Source organism: Sus scrofa, chromosome 10 (genome assembly GCF_000003025.6).
Source record: "Sus scrofa isolate TJ Tabasco breed Duroc chromosome 10, Sscrofa11.1, whole genome shotgun sequence".
Lineage (NCBI taxonomy): Eukaryota > Metazoa > Chordata > Mammalia > Artiodactyla > Suidae > Sus > Sus scrofa.
In genome coordinates, this window is record NC_010452.4 from 12,465,314 (window position 1) to 12,489,965 (window position 24,652).

The 24,652-nt window shown below is 40.6% G+C and overlaps 1 protein-coding gene across 1 annotated transcript in view; it reads left to right on the plus strand.

The window, feature by feature from the left end:
• Positions 1-24,104, plus strand: part of KMO (kynurenine 3-monooxygenase) — a 46,541-nt gene extending 22,437 nt beyond the window's left edge. The window contains exons 5-15 of the mRNA NM_214076.1: positions 1,127-1,175; positions 4,901-4,988; positions 6,235-6,400; positions 10,126-10,197; positions 11,959-12,080; positions 13,827-13,974; positions 17,756-17,813; positions 21,060-21,142; positions 22,685-22,786; positions 22,877-22,936; positions 23,767-24,104. Coding sequence (NP_999241.1) covers positions 1,127-1,175; positions 4,901-4,988; positions 6,235-6,400; positions 10,126-10,197; positions 11,959-12,080; positions 13,827-13,974; positions 17,756-17,813; positions 21,060-21,142; positions 22,685-22,786; positions 22,877-22,936; positions 23,767-23,922 — 1,104 coding nt within the window. The 3' untranslated portion in view covers positions 23,923-24,104. The remainder of the gene's footprint in view (positions 1-1,126; positions 1,176-4,900; positions 4,989-6,234; positions 6,401-10,125; positions 10,198-11,958; positions 12,081-13,826; positions 13,975-17,755; positions 17,814-21,059; positions 21,143-22,684; positions 22,787-22,876; positions 22,937-23,766) is intronic.

Sequence of the window (24,652 nt, forward strand, 5' to 3'; positions counted from 1 at the left end):
CCCAAGCTAGGGGTTGAATTGGAGCCACAGCCACTGGTTCATACCACAGCCCCAGTAATGCCAGATCCAAGCTTTGCAACAACACCAGATCCTTAACCCACTGATTCAGGCCAGGGATCAAACCCACATCCTTATGGATACCAGTGAGGTTCTTAACCCTGTGAGCCACAGTAGGAACTCCTAATTTTCTTTGGTCTTTTTTTTCTTCTGATTTTAAAATACAGTAAAATTAAAATTAAAATTAAATTAAAACATTTTCATGAGTATCATGAGTCCTTATGCACTGTTCTGACTGTGCCTTATGGAACAGTTGGCCATATGAAGTCAGAAAGAACCCACACATGTCCCAGCTGGGACGATCCTACTCCTACCAACCCTCGCCACACCCCAAACACACACACACACACACACACACACACACTAGCACATTTAAATGACAGCTTTCAAAGTACTTTCTTTGGGAAATAGTATAGTTATCCTACTGATGCTGTCATTTCTGAAGTTTCATTTTGGTTTTTCTTTTGTGTTTTTTTTTTTTGAGGGCCGCACCTGCAGCATATGGAGATTCCCAGGCTAGGGGTCAGATCATAGGTACAGCTGCCGGCCTACACCACAGCCACAGCAACGCAGAATCCTAGCCGAGTCTGCGTGCGACCTACACCACAGCTCACGGCAACGCCAGATCCTTAGCACACTGAGCGAGCCCAGGGATCGAACCCACAACCTCATGGTTCCTAGGTGGATTCATTTCCACTGTGCACAATGGGAACTCCTCTGAGGTTTTTTAAACAGCTTGATTTGGTGACCTAAAATGAACATAAGAGATTTATGTCCGATTGTTAAAACAAAACTATCTTAATGAAAATACTATCTTTCGCTAACAGAAAAAGGTTTGGTTTTTATAGTATCAAACTTTGAAAAAGCCTCAGTGTAAACTTAAACATTGTTATTATGTGTATTTGAATAAAGTGTTTATAGAAAAAAGGCTACTTTGCTAAATGGTTATAAAAGTAAGCTTGCAACCTTCTGCTAAATGATACATATTTCCTATTGCTGAGAGAATAATATAGAAGCATATTTATCCATTCTCCAGAAACAAACAGTATCTGCTATATTTTTCTTGCAGTATATTCTTTCTATAAGCAGAGAAAATCTAAACAAGGATCTATTGACCGGTAAGTCCAAGTCTTTATTCACCAGATGTCATTTTCAGCAAAGTACATGACAAGTACTGATCTTGTCACATGATTCATTAAGCTCTGTTTACTGTTCCTTTTTATGCGTTTTTAAGAGCAAGACTGTGTACAATACAAAGTCTTTAAAAGTAGTAGCAATACATCTTCCAGTGTTTCTTTTTCATCTCATCAGTGATCTAAATAGACATCATTTGTTCAGTGTGCGTTGAGATCCTGTTGTCTTCTAGGCCCTGGATTGAATAAGTGCCTCCTTCCTGGTGCAGAACTCACCATCCTGTCCTGGAACAGATGTAAGAGTGTGCAAAGTGACATGATTAGATTTGCATTTTAGGAAGAAAAAACTGAAAGAGAGCTTCAGTTTTGAGAGTATTGTCGTCCCCGAGTGCAAAGACAGGCCCTGGGCTAAAGCGATTGCAAGGCGGTTGCGGAAGGCAGAGATCGAAGCTATTTGTGGAGGGAAAGTAGATGCAGGGCAGGAGGTTGAGAAAGAGGAAGGTGTGCTGTGTAACCCTGAAGCTTCTCACGTGTGTAACTAAACAGACATACCCATGAATTGAAAAGCTCCTGGGCTGCAAATTAAGTCTGGAGCTTGGATCATCAATCCCATCACATTCCACATTCCCTTGATCATAGTTTTTTCTCTTCTTCAGCGTTTGTACTGAAGAGATTCATTCCATGCAAAGTATCGCCACTAGTATGTCTACTATCTTTTAAATCAATTAATCCCTCTTAATGCCGCCCAGAAGCCTCTGACTTTTGGAGAGCAGAAGTTCCCATGATTTATCTCTGTTCCACTACAATCCCCTCCCCCGAGTGAGTTTGCAACACATCTGCTGAACTGAATCGAAGTGAACTAGGGGGAGGTGATGGGTAAGGTTACCCTGGGTCACCCAGTACTTACGACGTAGCGCTTAGTATTCTTCTTAGATACATTTCTTTACTTGAATTTGGAAGCTGGACTTTTGGATGAGTAGCTAGGTAAGGGTGGGTAAGGTTGCCACCTTAAGAAAAGAAACTACAAAATAGCTTTTAAAAAAAATAGCATCGTCGACCTAAGACAGTCTTTTAAGAGCATCCACTGAATTTATTAAGATAAAAATAACAGCAAACACTCATTGATGCATCAGGCACTATGTTAAGTAAGTGCTGTATATGCATCAGTTTGTATAAGCCTCCAAAGAAATCTGTTCGTTGGGAATGATTGTTACTTCACTTTTATAAACGGTAAAGGAAACTTAGACTTCCGAAGTGCAGCAGCTCACACTGTCAGTGAGTGTAGAATCTGAACTTGAATTTGAGTCTGTACATTCCCATGTCCATGCTTTTAACTATTACAGCCTCCCGTGTTATATATGAAACATCTACTCATGATAGGGAGCTAAAACACGGGGAAGATCCAATCTCGGACTTCCCCTGTTTTTCATTTGGAATGCACCACACGGCATGCAATTTCATAAATGGCATACATATGTTAATAAATAAAACGCGTGATGAATCTCTTGACTCCTAAACTTTGTTTGGCATATGAAAGTCTCTTACACAACTTTTATTCCTTTACATGGCATCCAACATGGGAGCCATCCATCCACAGATAAACACGAATTCCTTCCAATGGAATAGACTCCCTTCTGAAAGTACTCGAACTAAATCATTCCCCTGCATCAGCTTTTTATGTAAGATTGCTTCATGGGTCCCTGTTCTGTGGGATGTTAATAATTGTCCAGCAAAACAAACAGAAAAAGGATATATGGCCAAGTAAATTTGATAAACTCTGCATCAGATTAGTTTTAAAATTCTTTTCTTACAGTACTTCTCAGGGCCTTTATTCCACTAGTCTGCAGTGTGGAATTTCTAGAGCAGTGCTGTCCAAGGTGTGACCACAAATGCCAGCCACGTGTATAGTTTAAAACTTTAGGGAGTTCCCATTGTGGCTCAGTGGTAACAAACCCGTCTCGTATCCATGAGCTGGGGTTTGATCCCTAGCCTCGCTCAGTGGGTTGAGGATCCCAAGTGGCTGTGGCTGTGGTGTAGGCCGGTGGCTGCATCTCTGATCCCACCCCACCCTGAGAACTTCCATATGCTGAAGGTGCGGCCCAAAAAAAAATGCCCCGTGTTTCTGGGGACCAGGACAGCACAGCCTGGAGGGCCAGAATGAGCACTTCTCTAATGACTTTGACCACAGAGCAGTTATTTCAGGGAGCGTATCACAGCACTGGGGCTCCATGGACACTTCTTTGGGATGTATTACTATATATTTAATTTGAAAATAAAATAGAATAATAACATTCAATTTAATTTACAAAAAGCTTGATTCCACAAACGTATTTTGTGTTTGTAAAAGACACCCTTCGTGGTTGAGGTAAAATCTGCTTTCGCCACAGTTATTTGCCAAAAGATTTCTCAAACATAGATAAGTCTTTGGCTCAGGGTCTCTCAGATATAATATTTTTTTATATTTTTTATATATTTTATGTTATGTTATTTTTATTTTATTTATTCCTGCTTTTTAGGGCCATGCCCATGGCACATGGAAGTTCCCAGGTTAGGGGTCAAATCAGAGCTGCAGCTACCAGCCTACACCACAGCTCACGGCAACACCGGATCCCCAGCCCATTGAGCGAGGCCAGGGATCGAACCCGCAATCCTCATGGATCATAGATTCGTTAACCACTGAGCCACGGAGGAAGCTCCAGATTTAATATTTTAAAGCTTCCAATCCCATGTCCAAGAATGTTAAAGTCTTTAAACCCCAAATGAAACTCAAGAAAAACAGAACAAAAAAAGACAAAACTTGCGATGAAAATGAGATAAACACAGATAAGAATATTAAATTGGAAGTCAGACCTCTGGCTTATTTTTCCTAAATTTTTTATTTTGTGTGACCTCAGGAATCCTTGCTGGAGGAACCAGGATCTTGGTGACTCCATTTATAAGATGAAGAGTTTGGAAGTAATTATCTCTGAGGTCTATTCCAGCTCTCACACCTGCACTCTGATTTGTAGCTTTAAGAACAATAAATAACCTGTAATTATAGATCTCCTGTCCATGAGAATTAATAGGTGCAAAATAATATTTTATTACTATGATAAGAATATGATTAATAAATCAGGAAATGAAATTTGCTATAGGTTGTTAGCAGGCAAAAAACCCACTAAAATAATTTGATTCTACTTATTGAGAAGTTTCAGTTCTTCTAATTCATTTTCCCCTAACTGTTCCAGTGTTCTATTATACAAAAAATTAGTATCAACAATCTATATTTATGACAAATTGGAGCAGAAGCCTAGAAGACGTACTAAAAAGAGAGTCGGATAGAGTATGAAAAAAGAAGTTTGACTGAATATTTCTGATCACAAATAAAGCTTTAACTGGGGGTCAAGTCTTACAATATGTGATGACTGCTTCTTTTGCAGCGTGCTAATAGTTACAGTGCTGTAAGTATTTGTATAATGGAATTCGATTTTTTTTAAATGAAGTAGTTGATTTTTTTTTTTGAGGATAGTTGATTTTTATTCATCTCTTTTACTGCCAAATTATCCTTGAATGTTCGCCAAATAGTTGTCAATGTCCATGTTAACTAATTCATGTTTACGTTGTTAAGAATAAGGATCTCTGTCACACATTCTCAGAAAATCATTCACATTTCGATTTGACCTAAGAGCTGGAATTTTCTTTCTATTAGTGTTGCTTCTTTGTTTCCTCAGCTGTTGAGAAATATCCCAACGCAAAGGTGCACTTTGGCCACCAGCTGTTGAAGTGTCGCCCTGAGACAGGAGTGATCACCTTGCTTGGGTAATGAATGGCCTTTCGGGGTTTGACCAGAGGTGAAGGGTTGGCGTGGAGAATGCTACCTGTAAACTATGTCCTTCGGCTCTTTTGAAAAAGTTGAATGATTACTAACAGGGTAATTCTAATAGTTTCTAGAACCAAGTGCTTTTATCCTGAACGTGGATCTTTGCCCTCTGAACACCAGCCCCTGTGGTCTTGCTGATCCTCCTGCTCACTCACCTTCTTACAGACTTTGACGCTGCTTCAGACGCCCTCCTCCCTTGGTGTAGACGGCCCTCTGCTGTGCTTCTCCTCTCCTCTTTCTGGACACTGTCTGCCCCCTGTGGCTGACCCATGTCCTCTGCGATTCCAAGCCCCATGGCCCCCTCTCGGGAAACATCATGGATTCACGGTTCCCTCAACAGCCACGTGTAAATTCCCATTGCCATGATTAATCCATTTCCAGGCCAGGCCTGCATCTTCATTCTCAATCTTTATTAAAATCCTAATCAATATTAAGTTCCCATTAAACACCCTCACAAGTACTTATTGCCATAAATCTCAAAGACATCAAAAACCTGGATCATCTTTTTGTCGCGAAGCATGTCCCACTCTGACTTCCCTAGGACTGTTACCCAAATAATTCAAATAATTCTTTTTTTCTTTCTTTTTTTAAAGTCTGCACCCGCGGCAGATGAATGTTCCCTGGCTAGGGGTTGAATCGGAGCTGAGATTGCCAGTCTATACCACAGCCACACGGGATCTAAGCCGTGTCTTCGACCTACACCACAGCTCACAGCAACACCGGATCCTTAACCCACTGAGCAAGGCCAGGGATCAAACCCAAGTCCTCATGGATACTAGTCAGGTTCGTAACCTGTTGATCCACAACAGAACTCCTTAAGCTCATCTTCTTTCTTTAAATTTTTTTTTTATTTTTTATATTTGTCTTTTTAGGGCTGCACCTGCAGCATATGGAGGTTCCCAGGCTAGGGGTCAAATCGGAGCTATAGCTGCCAGCCTACACCACAGCCACAACAGGATCTGAGACTTGTCTGTGACCCACAGCACAAGCCACAGCAACCCTGGATCCTTAACCCACTGAGCGAGGCCAGGGATCAAACTCGCATCCTCATGGATACTCTTCGGGTTTGTTTCTGCTGCGCCATGACAGGAACTCCAAGTCACTACTTTTTATACCCAAGTAGAAATATATCATTATTTTCACCGCAGGACTTTTTTTTTTTTTATAGTTTATTTTATTTTTCAGACCTGACAAAGTTCCCAAAGATATCGCCTGTGACCTCATCTTGGGATGTGATGGTGCCTATTCGACTGTCAGAACTCATCTCGTGAAGAAGCCTCGCTTTGATTACAGTCAGCAGTACATTCCTCACGGCTACATGGAGTTGACTATCCCACCTCAGAACGGCGACGTGAGTCCTTTCCCTTTGTCCTCTCCTTTCCACGGCACCCCCGCATTAATGTAGAAGCATATTCTAGCGCATTTGTCCTCAGTAGCAGGTCTGGATCAGCTTAAGGTCTGCCACAAGTACTTCGGAATTAATATAAATTGGAGGTGCAGGTAACCCTTTAAGAATGTCACTCTCACTTTCTTACCTTTTGATGACATCTTGAATGTGGAAGAAACGAGAGGAATTACAGTGCCTTATTGGAAACACACAGGGACTTTGTCGTACACAATAATAGCATTTTCCTATTATCTCCTGGGAGAAAAAAAACAGATTGGGACTCAGCTATGTATCCTGACAATCCTGAGTTCTGATACTCATGATTAAATAAAAAATAGTTATGAAATAAGGTAAACCGCAAGTTGTTGCAAAGAGATTTGCATTGCATTTTTCTCATTGCCTGGTTCCCGTGTTAACCCGTATGTGGTCTCAGGCAATTATGTGGTTTGTATATTGTGTATTGTCATAGGAAAATAAATGTAGGAACTTATTAAGGAAAAGTAAAATACCGACAAGGGAGCAATGAGGATCTTGGCTTATAAGTCATAAAAAGTAAACAGCATTAGTTAAATACTTGATTTGCATATAAAACCCATTTTTAAGGTACTGATTTAATCTATCTGATTTGAAATTCAGACTTCTATAAAATAGCTACTCAGTTTGGGATAGTCACATTATATACCACTTATGTACTAAACTATCTGCCAGTCAAATCCATATCTTAGCATCATTGTCCTTCTCTTTCTTCCTCCTGGTCAAACATGCATTTACTGATTCTTCAATGATATTATATGGTTTTCAAGTGGGTAGTAGGATTCTGTTGAAAAATTGTCCCAGATTTGAGTGGGATCATGTCTTCTTTTTTTTTTTTTTTTTTTTTTTTGTCTTTTTGCCTTTTCTAGGGCCTCGGGAGGTTCCCAGCTGGTCTAACCGGAGCTGCAGCCACCAGCCTACATACACTACAGCCACAGCAACTTGGGATCCAAGCCACATCTGCAGCCTACACCACAGCTCACGGCAATGCCAGATCCTTAACCCACTGAGCAAGGCCAGGAATCTAGCCCGCAACCTCATGGTTCCTAGTCGGATTCGTTAACCACTGAGCCACGACGGGAACTCCGGGATCATGTCTTCTAATGTAGATTTAAGGCAGCCATTTATTTTCCAGGTGTTCCTATTTAGTAGCAATGAATTGTGGTTTATAGACAGTCTACTCTTTTAAGAAAGGCTGTTTTGACATAGCAATATAACTCAGACATAGAACTCTCTTGACATGGCCTCAAAACAATTCATTAAAATTTTCTCTCCCTTTCCTCGCTCCCTCCCTCTCTCTCCTTTCTTTTTTTTTTTTTTTTTTTTTGTCTTTTGTCTTTTTTGTTGTTGTTGTTGTTGTTATTGTTGCTATTTCTTGGGCCGCTCCCACGGCATATGGAGGTTCCCAGGCTAGGGGCTGAATCGGAGCTGTAGCCACCGGCCTACGCCAGAGCCACAGCAACATGGGATCCGAGCCGCGTCTGCAACCTACACCACAGCTCACGGCAACGCCAGATGGTTAACCCACTGAGCAAGGGCAGGGATCGAACCCGCAACCTCATGGTTCCTAGTCGGATTCGTTAACCACTGCGCCACGACGGGAACTCCCTCTCTCCTTTCTTAAATTAGCAAACACTTTCACTCCATCTCAGACAGTTGGAGTGGGGTTGAAAGATTGGGTGAGAGACAGGACTGGCTGAATATTAAGGGAGGCTCATCTGAGGCTCATGTGAGGCTCATCTTAAAGCCGCTTTTGCACAGCAACAAAACTGTCTTTGCTTAGACTTTATGTTTGGAGGGACTCATCGTGAGAAGAGCAATGGGGATTATGACAAGCCAGACCCTGGGACTCTGCTGTTACAAAGGGTACCTATTGAGAGTGTGACTTGGTAATGAAGAAGCTGAAAACTTCGAGAGTTGTTTTCTAGGGTCGTGAAATATGCATGAATATCAAATATCAAAGTGTTATTTGCCTTATCCAAACGGGGTTGAAACCACTGTCTATGTCTAAAAGTATGCCTAGACAGGAGGTACGTATTATCTTCCAAACTTTTTAATCAGCATTTCGATATTTACTGTTGCTGTAAATGATAAACTGATTTCAGCTGTCATTTTTCTAATCTTCTTTATCTTTCGGAGTTCTAAAAGGTTGTGGTCAAAGGACAGCAAGAGGGAAAAGCCAGGTCAATCATCTCAGCCAGGCTAGTCTCATTATCCAGTTCAGGCATTTGCTCATTTGCGCCTCCTCCACTCTGCTCAGCAAGTTCACCTCTATCCATAAGCCGCTGTCTTTCACTTCCTTTCTAATCACTGAGTCCCTTGTTTTAACCATTCCAGCCCCACAAATGTCTTACCTGCCCAGCATTTATTTCCTAAACTTCTATTTTGGCACCAGATCATTTTGTCTCTCTACCACTTGAGTTGTTAAAGACAAGTTACTTAGCTTTTCACAGGTGTATGTCCTGCCCATTCAACTGCTCTGCGAGATCTTTGGGGTCAAAGAATTATGCACTTATTCATTTCTTGGTCTGTGGATAGGGCTTTCTTTGGGATTCTGGGCATAAAAGAGCCAGAAGGGACAGTGTCTTCTCCTAGCACACAAATAACCATAACCCAGTGTGGAAATGTTAGCTAGAGGGCTATGCCATGCTTTCTGTCTTTATACTGTAAGACATAGACATCATAGGTACTCTCTAAACATTTGTAAAAAGCAATACAAACAAAATAGTTGGAAATTTGATTGATATTCTTATGTATGTAATACTTCTGGGAACCTCAATGGTTTGGGTTAATTGGGTCTTTGGATCTGTTCATGTGCCCCAGCAATTAATACCTACTCAGGCTGCTGTGGCCTTGTGGTAGGGCCACCAAAGAGAGCCCTTCTGTCTGCTGTCTCTGTTGTAGTAAACAAGTAAGAAGAGGCTTGTTTGTAAAATTTTGTTCTCCCCCTGAACTTTAACTTAGGACTTTTCTCTTTATACAAGTAAGTACCCAAATACAATAAAAAATAAAGTATAGGAGTTCCCGTCATGGCACAGTGGTTAACAAATCTGACTAGGAACCATGAGGTTGCGGGTTAGATTCCTGGCCTTGCTCAGTGGGTTAAGGATCCAGCATTGCCGTGAGCTGTGATACAGCTCACAGACACAGCTCGGATCCCGCGTTGCTGTGGCTGTGGTGTAGGCCGGTGACTACAGCTCCAGTTCGACCCCTAGCCTGGGAACCTCCATGTGCCATGGGAGTGGCCCTAGAAAAGGCAAAAATACAAAAATAAATAAAGTATAAAATATTACATATAGATAGACACACATACATCCACACATAGAGTTTATTTGTGTGTGTCATATTTATTTTCTATATGAATGTGTATGTATAGCCATATTTGTGCATGTGTCCACATGTGTGTCCACAGAAGTAAAGAGAGGAGAGAAAGAACACCTTAGAGATGTTCTCAAATCTTGAATTAACCATGGTATCAACAACTCACCTAAAGTGGAGTTTATAGAGACGGGACACAAAGTCTTTTCTAAGATAGCTTGTGCTTTATGCAGCAGTGGGCGTACTTATCACCATACATAAGATACGGATTTAAATTGCAGAAGTTTTGTAGATGTGCTGAATTAATACACTAATTGCATATACATTTTTTTCTGCAGTTTGCCATGGAACCTAATTATCTGCATATTTGGCCTAGAGATACCTTTATGATGATTGCACTTCCTAACATGGTAATATAAAATTTCTCTCTTTTTTTAAGCTTTTTATTTTTATTTTTTATTACTCAATGAATTTTATTACCTTTATAGTTGTACAATGATCATCACAACTTGATTTTATAGCATTTCCATCCCAAACCCCAGGCACATCCCCCACCCTCCCAACCAGTCTCATTTGGAAACCATAAATTTTTCAAAGTCTGTGAGTCAGTATCTGTTTTGCAAAGAAGTTCATTGTGTCCTTTTTTTAGATTCCACATGCAGGTGATAGCATTTGAGGTTGGTGTCTTACCATCTGACTGACTTCACTTAGCGTGGTGATTTCTAGGTCCATCCTAAAATTTCTTATCAACCATCATTTGCATATATAATTACTGTCTTTCGTTACTTACATTTTTGCTCAGTATATGCATCTATGTAATCAACTTTGTCACTATTAAGTGATTATGTCTTTGAAACTTTAAGACCATTGAGGTAAAAATCAGAAAGAATCCCAATTATTTACTTTGGAAAGGAGACCTACATATGTAAATGACTAATTTTTTTTTTTTCTTTTTAGGGCCACACCCATGTCATATGAAGGTTCCCAGGCTAGGAGTTGAATTGGAGCTGCAGCTGCTGGCCTACACCACAGCCGCAGCCACAGCCACAGCAACACGAGATCCAAGCCGTGTCTATGACCTACACCACAGCTCAAGGCAATGCCAGATCCTTAACCCACCGAGTGAGGCCAGGGATGGAACCTTTATCCTCATGGGTACTACTTGGGTTCTTAACCTGCTGAGCCACAGTGGGAACTCCAGATGAGGGTTAATGTGTACCTGACTGTCACCTCCCCAAGACACAGTAGTAAGAAATGACTCCTTGTCCCAAAAGCCAAAGAGTTTTAAGTTATATATTAGGAAGTATTTTCATCCTTTAAAGTTATAATACATTGGAGGAGTTCCCTTTGTGGCTCAGTGGTTAAGAACCCGACTAGGATCCATGAGGATGCAGGGTCGATCCCTGGCCTCGCTCAGTGGATTAAAGATCCAGATCCAGCGTTGCCGTGAGCTATGGTATAGGTTGCAGACACAGCTTGGATCCTGTGTGGCTGTGGCTGTGGTGTAGGCTGGCGGCTACAGCTCCAACTAGACCCCTAGCCTGGGAACCTCCATATGCTGTGGCTGTGGCCCTAAAAAGCAAAAATAAAAATAAAGATTATAAGACATTAGAATATATACTCTCAGAAATGAACATGGCTGTTTTTTTCATTAGACCCTAGAGACTTTTTGCTACATAAATAAATAATATACATAAATATAGTTATCATTATCTATATTACCATATATATAAAATAACATAGACAGATACAGCTATTTCTATTTCTCTGGTTGGTCTTTTACTTTCCTTTTTATTTCTTTTGTTAACAGTCTTGGGGTCCAGTGCTTAATGTCCTAATGTCTTAAACGGAACAATAATAACAGGAAAAAACGAGGGGAAATCAAATCCAATCAACCTATTAATAATCTAAGGAGTGAGATGTTTGCTAGGTGGAAATATCCGGACTTTACGATACAGAAACTCTCCTGATAATTCAGAAGCCTGGGAGAAGGCACCCTGGGCCTTGATAGAGTTTTCCTTGGGAGCGAGGGCAAGGTGCCTTTCCTGTCTGCTTGGATCCTCCTCCCAGGTCCCCAAGTCATAGCAAAAGCTCTGAGATTTAGGGACCTGCTTTGGTGCCGGCACTGCCTGCCCCCCCATCTCTCTCACACTGTCCTTTTCCTCTCGCAGAACAAATCTTTCACGTGTACTTTGTTCATGCCCTTTGAAGAGTTTGAAAAATTGCTCACGAGTCGTGATGTGCTGGATTTCTTCCAGAAGTACTTTCCGGATTCTCTTCATCTAATTGGAAAGTAAGTTTAGAGATGTGCCCTTGTGCCTTTGGCCACCGTTTGGTTTGAATTATTCGAAATCCAAATAAAGGTTAATGCACCTTCTTTCAGTATTTGTTAAACATGACCCATCATGCATGACCTGGACAGGAAGCCTAGATTGAAGGAAAAGTCCAAGAGAATCTTATCCTGTGAATAGGAATTCTGAAAATCTCCAGGCCAGGCCAGTGCCCCTGGAAAGGCAAGTCACCCATGTCCTTGGGCCTTTTCTGTACCCTGTGCAGGCACTCGGGGCCCTTGGAGCTTGGTGTGATTCCTTCTGTTCTTTGGAAACCCACATCTGTGTTTTGCAGGAACAGCTGGCAGCCTTGTCTCAAGTCCACAACTTGCTGGCTGTGTAAACTTGCCTGTGTTTTTGGACTCCTCGTAATAAAATGGCAATAACAGTACCTGCCCCAAAGGGTTGTTGTGACAACGAAAGGAGGCCATGCCTATAAATCATTCCATACAGGGCCAGGCTGAATAAGGTTCCCCCAAACTGAGAGTTCATGGTATTAGCTATCTGGCTTATGAGTCTTAGCTCCTCTGGCCCACATCACTATCATCTCCGTATTGTCATTTGGCCTCATCCAGTTCCTTTCTCCCACCACCCCTGCCCCCGTGGAATCCAGCTCACTTTCTCCCTCCAACAATGTCTACATGGAGGCAGCACTGTGCAGTGGAAAGGGCTTCGGTTCCTGACTTCCTTGAGTCTCAGATGTTTCATCATTAAAATGGACATTAGGAAGTTCCTGCAGTGGGTCAGTGGGTTAACAACACTTCCATAAGGATGTAGGTTCCCTCCCTGGTCTTGTTCAGTGTGTTAAGGATCCATTGCTGCTGCAAGCTGCAATGCAGGTTGCAGACGTGGCTTGGATCAGGTGTTGCTATGGCTGTGGTTATGTCTGTGGCCGGCAGCTGCCACCCTGATTCAACCCCTAGCCTGGGAACTTCCTTAAGTCACAAGTGCAGCTGTAAAAAGAGGAAGAAAAAAGGAAAAAAAAAAAAAGGGCATCAGAGTGGCTAACTTTTAGGGCAATTCTGAAAATTAAATGAGCTAATTATGTAAAAGGAATGAAAGGTCTTTTAAAAATTGTCAGTTCTCAAACTTTCCTGCAGAACAATTGAATTGCCTCTGTTGGTTTATCGTTCTCCGAGTTTGAAGGAAACTTCTGCACACCGAAATCTAGCCCTTAGGTACTTTCAGAACTGGTTCTGTGGCTATTTCTTGTCTTTCCAACTAGATTTAAGATCCTCTAGCTTCCATGAAACCTCTGTAGATGCTTGACAAACACAAGCTTGATTACAATTGTTCATTTCTAAATACATACCAATTCACATGAATTTTAGTTTGTTGTGCATTAATCAAATGCTCAACAGCATCCCAATTTTTTCCAGGGAAACCCGAAACATACCAACATAGTTGAAAGTCGTGTGATCTGTATGCTTGATAATGAAATGTCAATGACGTATAACGTAGACATACTGCAAATGTTCAAATGCAGTTAAACTTGTTCTTTTGGGATGTGATTAACGTTGTTGATGAATGCAATGAGGAAATGTGGGGACTAGAAGAAACTGGCGTTTTCCCTCTCCTGTGTTCCTCCTGGCATTTTTCTGTACTTCTCAATGGAATACTGTGGCCACAAAGCCAGTACATCTGAAAGATTTGTGTAGTATTTAATACCCAGCTTAACATTTTCACATTTTGATTGTTTTCCTCTGAAGAGAAGCCCTGGCCCAAGACTTCTTTCGGTTGCCCGCCCAGCCCATGATCTCCGTTAAGTGCTCTTCTTTTCACTTCAATTCACACTGTGTGCTGATGGGAGATGCCGCCCATGCCCTCGTGCCCTTTTTTGGACAAGGAATGAATGCGGTAAGTCCTTCCTCTGTAGGTAGGTCCCGGAAATGTTTCCGGGTCAGTCTTATAAGACGTCCTAATTAAAAGACATGTCTAAAACCCTTTCCACATAGTCTCTGAGAAAACAGTCAGTTCGACAATCGTACCAGCTATTTAGCCAGACTGACCACTAACTATCATCAGTTCTTGGATTACTTGTCCCAGTAATTTAATGTATGAAAAAATCATGAAGCATAAGACAGTGTTCTGTTCAGTTAGAAAATGTATTGATAACTTGAAATTTGGAAACTTGGCTCTCAGCAATTCAAGACTTTTTTTTCTTTTTTTACTTTTTACTTTTTCTTTTCTTGCTTTTCTGAGGCATGTGGAAATTCCTGGGCTAGAGGTTGAATCAGAGTTGCAGCTGCTGGCCTACGCCACAGCCACAGCAGTGCCAGATCCAAGCCACACCTGCAACCTGCACAAAAGCTCATGGCAATGCCTATGCTGACCTACGCTGTACCTTGCAGCGATGCCAGATCCTTAACCCACCAAGCAAGGCCAGGGTTCGAACCCGCATCCTCATGAATACCATTTGAATTCTTAACCCACTGAACCACAATGGGAACTCCTCGAGACTTAATTTTTAAAATACATTTTTTGGGAGGAGATTATAATGTTCGTCTCAAAAGAGAAAAAATCCAAAATTATCTTTTTTCTCCACTTTTTCATTCCAAAGGAAAGGAAAACATAATTGATAGAGTTTAAAAAAATGATGAAATAGGCTAGATGTTGGATACTACTGCTTTCATGGAAATTTTACCATTCTAGCTAGAAAAGTATTTCAGAAAATAAATAGTATTCAAATATTCAACATTAACTTCAAGAAATCATAAAATAATTGTCTAGACAAACTGTTATTTTGTGTGCATGTGTGTTTGATTACTAATGCTGTTATAATCATAGTACTATACTGCTCTGGTGATAGGGATATACTTCAAGAATAAATAAGAGTCAGAGGTCCCATCATGTCAAAGCAGAAATGAATCCAACTAGGAACCATGAGGTTGCAGGTTCAATCCCTGGCCTTGCTCAGTGGGTTATGGATCCAGCATTGCTGTGAGCTGTGGTTAGGTCGCAGACGTGGCTCAGATCTGGCATTGCTGTGGTTGTGGTGTGGGCTGGCAGCTGTAGTTCTGATTCAACCCCTAGCCTGGGAACCTCCATATGCCACGGGTTTGGCCCTAAAAATACAAAACATTTTTAAAAAAAAAGAATAAATAAGAGTATAATCAAGTATATTTTCAGCAAAGAAGTGGTAAACATTTTATTTGCAAAAACAAAACAAGACAGGCAGAATCAGGTTGGCAGAGTAGGAAGACCCTGAGCTCACCTCCTCCCACAAACACATCAAAACTAAGCTACATATTGGAGTTCCCATTGTGGCTCCGCAGTAATGAATCCAACTAGTATCCAGGAGGATGCAGGTTTAATCTCTGGCCTCACTCAGTGGGTTAGGGATCTGGTGTTGCTGTGAGCTGTGGTGTAGGCCAGCATCTACAGCTCCAATTCGACCCCTAGCCTGGGAACTTCCATATGCCATGGGTGTGGCCCTAAAAAGACAGAAAAAAAAAATATAGCCAAAAGCTTTTCCTTTAAGATCAGGAACAATACAAGGATGTCCATTCTTGCCATTTGCTAATGAAGTGTTGGAAATCTTAACCATAACAATCAGACAAGAAAAAGAAATAAAAGAAGGGAAGAAATAAAACTGCCATCATTTGCTGATGACATGGTACCATATATAGAAAATTAGTCTTCAACAAAAAAAAAATTAGAATAAATTAATTCAGTAAATTTTAGGATACAAGGTTAATATTCAGGAATCTGTTGCTTTTCTATGCACTAACAATGAACTATTAGAAAGAGAAAGCAAGAAAAATATACCACTACAATTGCACCAAAAATAATAAAACTCCTAGATTTAGCCAAGGTGAAAAACCTATACTTTGAAAGAACTCTACGTCAAGAAAACAAACAACTAGAAGACCCAAATAGGCATTTTTTCCAAAGAAGACATACAGATGGCCAACAAGCATATGAAAAGATGCTCAACATCACTAATCAGCAGAAAAAAGTAAATCAAAAGCATCATATCACCTCATAATTGTCAGAATTGCTATTGTCAAAAAAAGAAAAAAAGAACAAATGTTTTCAAAGGTGTGGGGAAGAGGGACCCCTAGTACACTGTTAGTGGGAATATGAATTGGGGAAAATAGTATGGAGGTTCCTCAAAAAATTAAAAATAAAACCACCGTATGATCCTGCAATTCCACTCCTAATATATATCTGAAGAAAATGAACATGCTAATTCAAAAAGTATCTGCACCCCACATTCACAGAAGCATTATTTAGAATAGCTAAGATAGGGAAGCAACTTAAGTACCCATCAACAAATGGGTGGATAAAGAACTGGTATCTATGTACAATGGACTAGTACTCAGCCATAAAAAAGAATGAAATTTTACCGTTCGCAGCAACATGGATGGCATTGAATGGTATTACGGTTAGTGACATAAGTCAGACAGAGAAAGACAAATACTATCTGTTTTCACTTATATGTGGAATCTAAAAAATAAAACAAATGAACAAATATAAGAAAACAGAAACAGACTCAGAGAGAGCAAACTAGCGGGTAACCGGTGGGTACAAGGCTGGGGGAGGGGCAATGCAGGGGAGAGGATTAAGACGTACAAACTATGAGACATAAGATGAAGACGATTCAAGGATGTAATATGTGGCCTGGGGAATGTAGCCTATGTTTTATAATAACTTTATAAGTGGTATAATCTATGAAAATATTAAATTGACTTGTTGTATACCTGAAACGAATATAATATTGCAAACCAACTACACTTAAATTTTTAAAAAGTAAGGGACACACCTTTTAGCATTGTGGATAGGTCCCTGGGCTCTGGCTCTGTCCCTGGTTCAAAGCCCGGCTTCATGATTTATTAGAATATGTTTTCATGCAACTAACATATTTTTACTTCCTTATCTGTAAACCTGGGATTTTTATTTTCTCATAGAAATTCTCCAAGAATAAATGAATTAATTAAATTAAAAAATCTAAGAGTTACCCTGATATGGTATCTCTCATCTCTGAATAGTCTATATAATTGACACACTTTTTGCTTATTTATTAGTATAATCTGTATAATTGATATAGACATATTTTGTTTCTTAACTTTTATATATTTTTATAGTCTTAAAACCACAGCGTGAATTTCTAGAAAGCAGGAAACATAGCTTTTTATTTTTGGCTTCCCTACTGCATTTAGCATAGTATTTTACCAATTTGGTAGATTTCTAAATTGGAAAATTACTTTAATCTTGGCTTATGGGAAGTAAATTAATATGAGAATTCTATCTTATTCATTAACTCGCTCTAAATGTAAATCTTAAAGCCCTGAATAGTTTAAATAATACTCTAATGCTCATAGTAGAACAATATAATTACATTGTATATAATGTAATTATTGTAGAATTACAATGGAGTCACACACACACACACACACACACACACACACACACACACACGAGTGTGCCACTGTGTTAGGCAAGGACAGAATCCTCAAACTTGCAGTCAATGGCCTTTTATAATCAGAATTCAACACCAAGTGTGACTATTCGGCTTTTGTGTGCTAGTTGAGAGTAAACATCCCTTGAATTACACTTACTAATGAACAGTCTATTCAAAACTGTTAAGAAGCTTTTATTTCCCAGCTTATTTTTTTCCCATTTTTCTTGTTTTTAGGGCTTTGAAGACTGCTTGGTATTTGATGAATTAATGGATAAATTCAATAATGACTTTAGTAAGTACAATTTCTCAATTGGATGTGGATCAGGCCTCCTGATTAATTGCGTACCCATTTCTGATCCTGGACGAGTACAAACGATGATGTACATTTTCTGCTCGGGGTATGAGTTTCCCTATAAACCATCTCTCTTCGGCACTGTTGTTGCCCGTGTCAGATGGGGAACACGTAGAGGGGAAAGGATGGTTTCTTTTAATTTTTGTACATGGAGGTTTCTGCAATGATCTACACAAAGATAAAAGTTCTGAGCGCCAAAGTTTGGCAGAGATAGACTCCTTTTTCTCACCTTCAACCTAGATACCAGCCCCACCTGCATCTCCTACAGCACCCCCTCAGAAACACTTTTAGAAGCTCTTGCTTTTTGCTTTATCAAAGTTTGTATCTGAAGCTTCCATTTGCCTTCTGATTAAAATTGATTTCACAAAGATTTCATTTTACGAATACTGAAGTTTAAAAATTTTAAATATAATTCTGAAAGTAAATTAAATTAAAGGTACCTGGAATTTCCATTGTGGTTCAGCGGTAAGGAACCCCACTAGTATCTGTAAGGACTTGAGTTCAATTCCTAGCCTCGCTCAGTGGGTTAAGGATCCAGCACTGCAGTGAGCTTCAGTGTAGGTAGGTCACAGACACAGCTCGGATATGGCATTACTGTGGCTGTGGTGTAGGCCAGAAGCTGTAGCTCCGATTCAACCCCTAGCCTGGGAATTTCCAGGTGCCGTGGGTGTGGCCATAAAAAAGACAAAAAAAAAAAAAAAAACAGAAAAAGAATGAAAGAAAATGTACCTAATTTTCATCTATAAAAGAAATTTCGAATGATAGCCCAAGAACTGGATAACTTTTACTGCTTCTCAGCGTCACATTTTCTTAAAGGTCACCTCTGAATTTAAACCTCTTTCGGGTATGGGATAGACTTAGAGAATCCACTTTGAATCTGCACCCAGATTCCAGTCCTGACTCGCCTAATTCTTAGTCCTCTGACCTTGAACAAGTTATTCTATCTTTTTAAAGTCTCAGATCATTTCCTATCAATAAAATGGGGATAATACCAACTCCAGAGAGTTATGAAGATTAAATGATTTGTGTAAAGCTTAAAAAAAAAAAAAAGCCTGACTCACTGATAGGGAACAAACTAGTGGGTACCATTGGGGAGGTGGGGGGCAGGGGTGTAGCAAGATAGAAGTAGGTGATTAAGAGGTACGAAATATTGTATAGGAAATAAATAAGCTACAGGACATATGGTACAACACAGGGAATATAGCCACTATTTTATGATAACCATACAAGGAATAAACCTTTAAAGTTATGAATCACTATGTTGTACACCAGCAATTCATGTAACATTGTCCATCAATTATAGATCAAGAAAAAGGTTTTTTAAAAGCCTGGAGCAAAGTAAGTCAACAGTAAATTTTTTTTATGTTGTTAAAGAGCGGCAGTGGACATTGTGGTGTCTGAATGTCATGCGATTATACTTTTCAGAAATTTCCCCAAAAAACGTTTTGCTTTTTAGGGCCACAGCCGAGGCATATGGAGATTCCCCAGCTAGGGGTTGAATTGGAGCTGCAGCTGCAGCTGCCAGCCTACACCACAGCCGCAGCAACGCAGGATCCAAGCTGAGTCTGTGACCTACATCACAGCTCATGCAACACCAGATCCTTAACCTACTTGAACGAGGCCAGGGATTGAACCCACATCCTCATGGATACGAGTTGGGTTTGTAACCACTGAGCCACAGTGGGAGCTCCTCAGGATAAGTTTCTTCTAATTTTCTTCCTTACTTTCCTAGGCATCTCACTCAGATACTCAGGATCCAGAGGCATTGTTTTCCTCCCTTCTTAGCCCTCTCGTGATTGGTTTGCAGATAACGATGATGATGGAGATAGATGAGGGGCTCACACAACAGGACCTACTGTCAATGCTTTAGTTACCAGAGAATGAAGATAAGGAGTTCCCGTTGTGGCAGAGCAGAAATGAATCTGACCAGGAACCACGAGGTTGCAGGTTACATCCCTGGCCTCGCTCAGTGAGTTAAGAATCCGGTGTTGCCATGTGCTGTGATGTAGGTCGCAGACGCGGCTCGGATCATGTGTTGCTGTGGCTGTGGTGTATGCTGGCAGCTACAGCTCCAGTTCGAGCCCTAGCCTGGGAACCTCCATATGCCTCAGGTGCAGCCCTAAAAAGATTTAAAAAAATATAGTAACTAACATCACTGAGCACGTTGAATGTGCTGGGTATCTTGCTATGTTTTTTTCACGCATTGTCTCTACGGACCATGAGGCATAGGTGCCGTTCTTGTCCCTATTTTATAGCTGAGGAAGTGTAAGCTTAGGAGATGGTTCAGTAACTTGCCTGCATTCATGTAGTAGGAAGCAGGGAAGCCTGGACTTGCACCCACATCCTGCGACTTTAGACATGGTTTCCCTAAAACGGAGAGGTGTTTGACCCTGTGAAAATCACATTAGTTTAATTCATCAAAAGTTTATTTAGTATTTACCCTATACCAGGTTAAGCTTCAGACACAAATAAAACATGGCGCCTGCCTCTGGAAGATAACAGAATAATGAGGGAGCCGATGTTTGGGTTAATAAGGGGTCTTAGGTACAAAGGAAACCAATGTATGTGGGGTCGCAAAGGAGAACAAAAGGGGGAGTGGCAAGCTTTAAGGATTTGGGGTCACTCCCCATCATTTCTATAAGCTGCTTTCCATGCGTTAAATTTAGAAAAAATTAAAGATTTACTAATCTAGTATATATTGTAACTTTATCATAAGTTTTGTTTAATCACAATAGGACATGCCTCTGCGTTATTGCTCATTATTCATAAATTGTTGGTCATACAGCCTTCTTGCCCATAGTTTTAAAAAGTTAAAGAGAATGTTAGCATTTCCATTGTGGCTCAGTGGGCTAAGGACCTGACATTGTTTCTGTGAGGATGTGGGTGGGTTTGATTCCTGGCCTCAGTGGGTTAAGGATCTGGCCAGTGTTGCCGCAAGCTGTGGTATAGGTCACAGATGCGGCTCAGATCCAGCGTTACTGGGGCTGTAGCATAGGCCTCAGCCGCAGCTCCGATTCGTCTTCTAGCCCACGAACTTTCTTACACTGCAGGTGTGGCTATGAAAAAACAAAAAAGTTAAAGAGAGCGTTGGTAGGGAATGACAATGTTTCATTTGAACCGTGTAGCATCCAGCAGAAATTTTTACAGATTGTCTTGGAAATGATGTATAATTTAATGTGGTTCTAGGTATGTGTCTTCCTGAATTCTCCAAATTTAGAATTCCAGATGACCACGCAATTTCAGACCTGTCCATGTACAATTACATAGAGGTGAGTGAGATGGTTTGACTCTGTTTAATGGGATCATGCACTGATAGTCTCGAAAACATTCTTTCATTTGTCTTTGGTCCAGCACCATCTCAGGCATGCTCCATGAGAATAGGTACCAAAGAAAACATAGACACACACACACACACACACACACACACACACACACACACATGCAGCATTCCTTACGTATGGTTAAACTATGACTCTGAAGACAGTGACAATGGCCCCACACATATCATCTCTATCTCCTTTTCAGGGACATTTAGGAGTAACAAAAATGATAACGTGTTTAGTATCGAGCTCTAATTTACAAGCTCAAAGCTTAGACATTTAATAGAGGTAGTAATATGCCATTTTAATAAAAATATACTTTTGATATGAGTAAACATATTTGGAAAATTTAAGAAGCATTAAATGACCTTTCCACTCTTTTTCTTTTTTTTTTTTTTTAATCTTTTTAGGGCCACACTGATGGCATATGGAGGTTCCCAGGCTAGGGGTTGAATCAGAGCTGCAGCTGCCGGCCTACGTCACAGCCACAGCAACACCAGATCTGAGCCACGTCTGTGACCTACACCACAGTTCACGGCAACACCAGATCCTTAACGCACGGAGCGAGGCCAGGGATCGAACCCGCATCCTCATGGATCCTAGTCGGTTTCATTACTGCTGAGCCACGGCGGGAACTCTGACCTTTCCACTCTTAACATTATAAACTGTAAACTTGAAGTAACATTGAATATCCTTTGGGGCTTTTTGCACTGAAAGAAATATGTAAGACCAAAGAAATGCATGATCAGTAGCTTAATCAGAACAAAAACACCATTCCACTTTGAGCCAGTCACATGAAAAATTCACAGTAAAAGGTCATGGTTATAGATTTTAAAAAATCAAATGAAAAAAGTCACAAGACAGATTTTAAAAAGAAGGCTGCTGTTTTCCATGAGACAGAAAGAAGAAATAGACTTCAACTTGAGCAGCATTGTTTTATATGTAGAGAAGGAGGTTCTATAAGAGACTGAGTTTCATTGATGTATTTTGCCTTGTCTTTTAAAACAAGACAACTACAGCATAGTATTTACCCTGAATATGGAGCAGGTTGAGCAGGTATGGCTTTAACCTTTATTTAGCTACTTTGAGCCTGGCTTTGCAGTCAGTCGCATGAGGAGTGTTAACAAGTTGAGGAAACAATTAAAAATACTTTGTTTTCTTTGTCTTGTTTTGTTTTGTTTTGTTTTGTTTTGTCTTTTTTGCCATTTCTAGGGTTGCACCTGTGGCATATGGAGGTTCTCAGGCTAGGGGTCGAATCGGAGCTGTAGCCGCCGGCCTACACCAGGGCCACAGCAACGCGGGATCCAAGCTACATCTGCAACCTACACCACAGTTCACGGCAATGCCGGATCCTTAACCCACTGAGCAAGGGCAGGGATCGAACCGAAACCTCATGGTTCCTAGTTGGATTCGTTAACCACTGTGCCTCGACGGGAACTCCTGAAAATATTTTCATCAAGCTTATTCTTTAAGACGCTTCTGTTATTGCAGATGCGATCACATGTCAACTCAAGGTGGTTCATCTTCCAAAAGAACATAGAGAGGTGTCTTCATACTCTTATGCCGTCTACCTTCATCCCTCTCTATACCATGGTAAGGTCTGGACTTGAGACTTATCCTCATTGTAATCTTCTGTTTAGCCATTACAGGATATACAAAAATATTTTTTAAATTTCCTTACAGGTTACCTTTTCCAGAATAAGATACCATGAGGCCATGCTGCGTTGGCAATGGCAAAAAAAGGTTGGTACAGATTACACTTTAAAAAAATTGATGTGCTAAAATTCCCAGTGTTATCGTTATGTTACCTCAGGCCAATATAGAAATAAAGTGGCAGACACCAAATGTTTGCCTTCCAAATAGAAAAAATATCCTGGGTACACAGACTGGAGAATGCCTAATGAACAAAATTATAAAGAAGAGCTGTGACTGAATCATTGTGGCTTTGGCACAATATTTTTCCAAGACGGAGTTCATCGTTCCTTTTTTCAACTGTTGGATTTTTTTTTTTTTTTTTTTTTTTGGTCTTTTGTCTTTTCAGGGCCGCACGCATGGCATATGGAAGTTCCCAGGCTAGGGGTTGAATAAGAACTGCAGCTGCTGGTCTACACCACAGCCACAGCAACACAGGATCCGAGCCATGTCTGTGACCTGCACCACAGCTCAGGGCAATGCCAGAGCCTTAACCCACTGAGTGAGGCCAGGGATGGAACCTGCGTCCTCATGGATACTAGTTGGGTTCTTTACCACTGGGCTGCAGTGGGAACTCCTTCAACTGTAGGATATGTTAATAGCTGGACAAAGACTGACTGATAAGAATTCTCTATACAGAACCATAGATTCAGGTGTTTCTGGGAAGAGAGAGAGAGGAGGGAAAGCTAGAGGCGAGAAGCTCCAAACCCTTGAGTTTACGAGCCATTGCAGGACTTCAGCTAGTGGTCATGCAGTTAAATCACTGTCTCAGTTTAAAGAACAAAAAGGAAATTGTATCCAATTCTTCTTGAAGAATGAAGTCTAGCTTCAAGACTTTAATCACTGCACAAATAAAGTGAGAGTTCTCGCTCTTTCTACAGGTGATAAACACAGCACTCTTTTTCTTCGGAACACTGGTTGCCCTCAGCACCACCTACCTCCTTACCGGCCCCACGTTTCGGAGCTCCCTGGGCTGCTTGAGAAGATCATGGAACTCGGTCACTTACTTCCAAAATATAGGACGCATCTCCCTGTAAACTCCCTGGAGTCACTAGAGCAAATTTCCAATGTCATTAGCAGGTGATATAAAGATCCTGAAGTAGAAAATATTTGATTTCTCAGTGACCAAAACAGGATCAAAATCATGTGTCCATCATCGCATTTAATTCACTAGTGGAAGATACTTATAAGCTCATCATTAAATTCAATGTAGAAGTTCTCTGTGTTCATTGAAACTATTGGACAAAACCAAAATAAAACAGAGTACCACCACTTTAAGTTGTAAAACACAGCTTCCTCCCATCATTCTAAATATAAAAGCACAATGACGAAGATCTCTTTCACTTCCCAAAAAGTCAGGTCCTAGAAGCTCAAGAAAGAGACTGATCACACTCTTCTCTAAGGGACACATTAGAGAGATGCCTGGGGGTTCTGGAGGCAGAGGAGGAAAAAAATAAAGGACATAATAGAAGTCATGATAGGGTTGACCTTAACACCTGGGCCTAAAAAGTCCCAATTTGCCTAATATATTAATTGCCCTCTTCATCACCTGGTTGGAACTGACTAAAGCACGGGGCTCAGGTTCACTGGCTAAAACTAGACGTGTAAGTGGGGAACGGGGGTGTTTCTAAAGTTCAAAATGCATTGACTTCTTTTGCCAGTCTTCAAATGCCTGTATTATCTGTTGAAGATTTTTTTTAAAGGTTGTGAAAGCTATACTAAGTGGAGGATGGAAAGAGTTGTATTTATAAATTAAATATCTACATA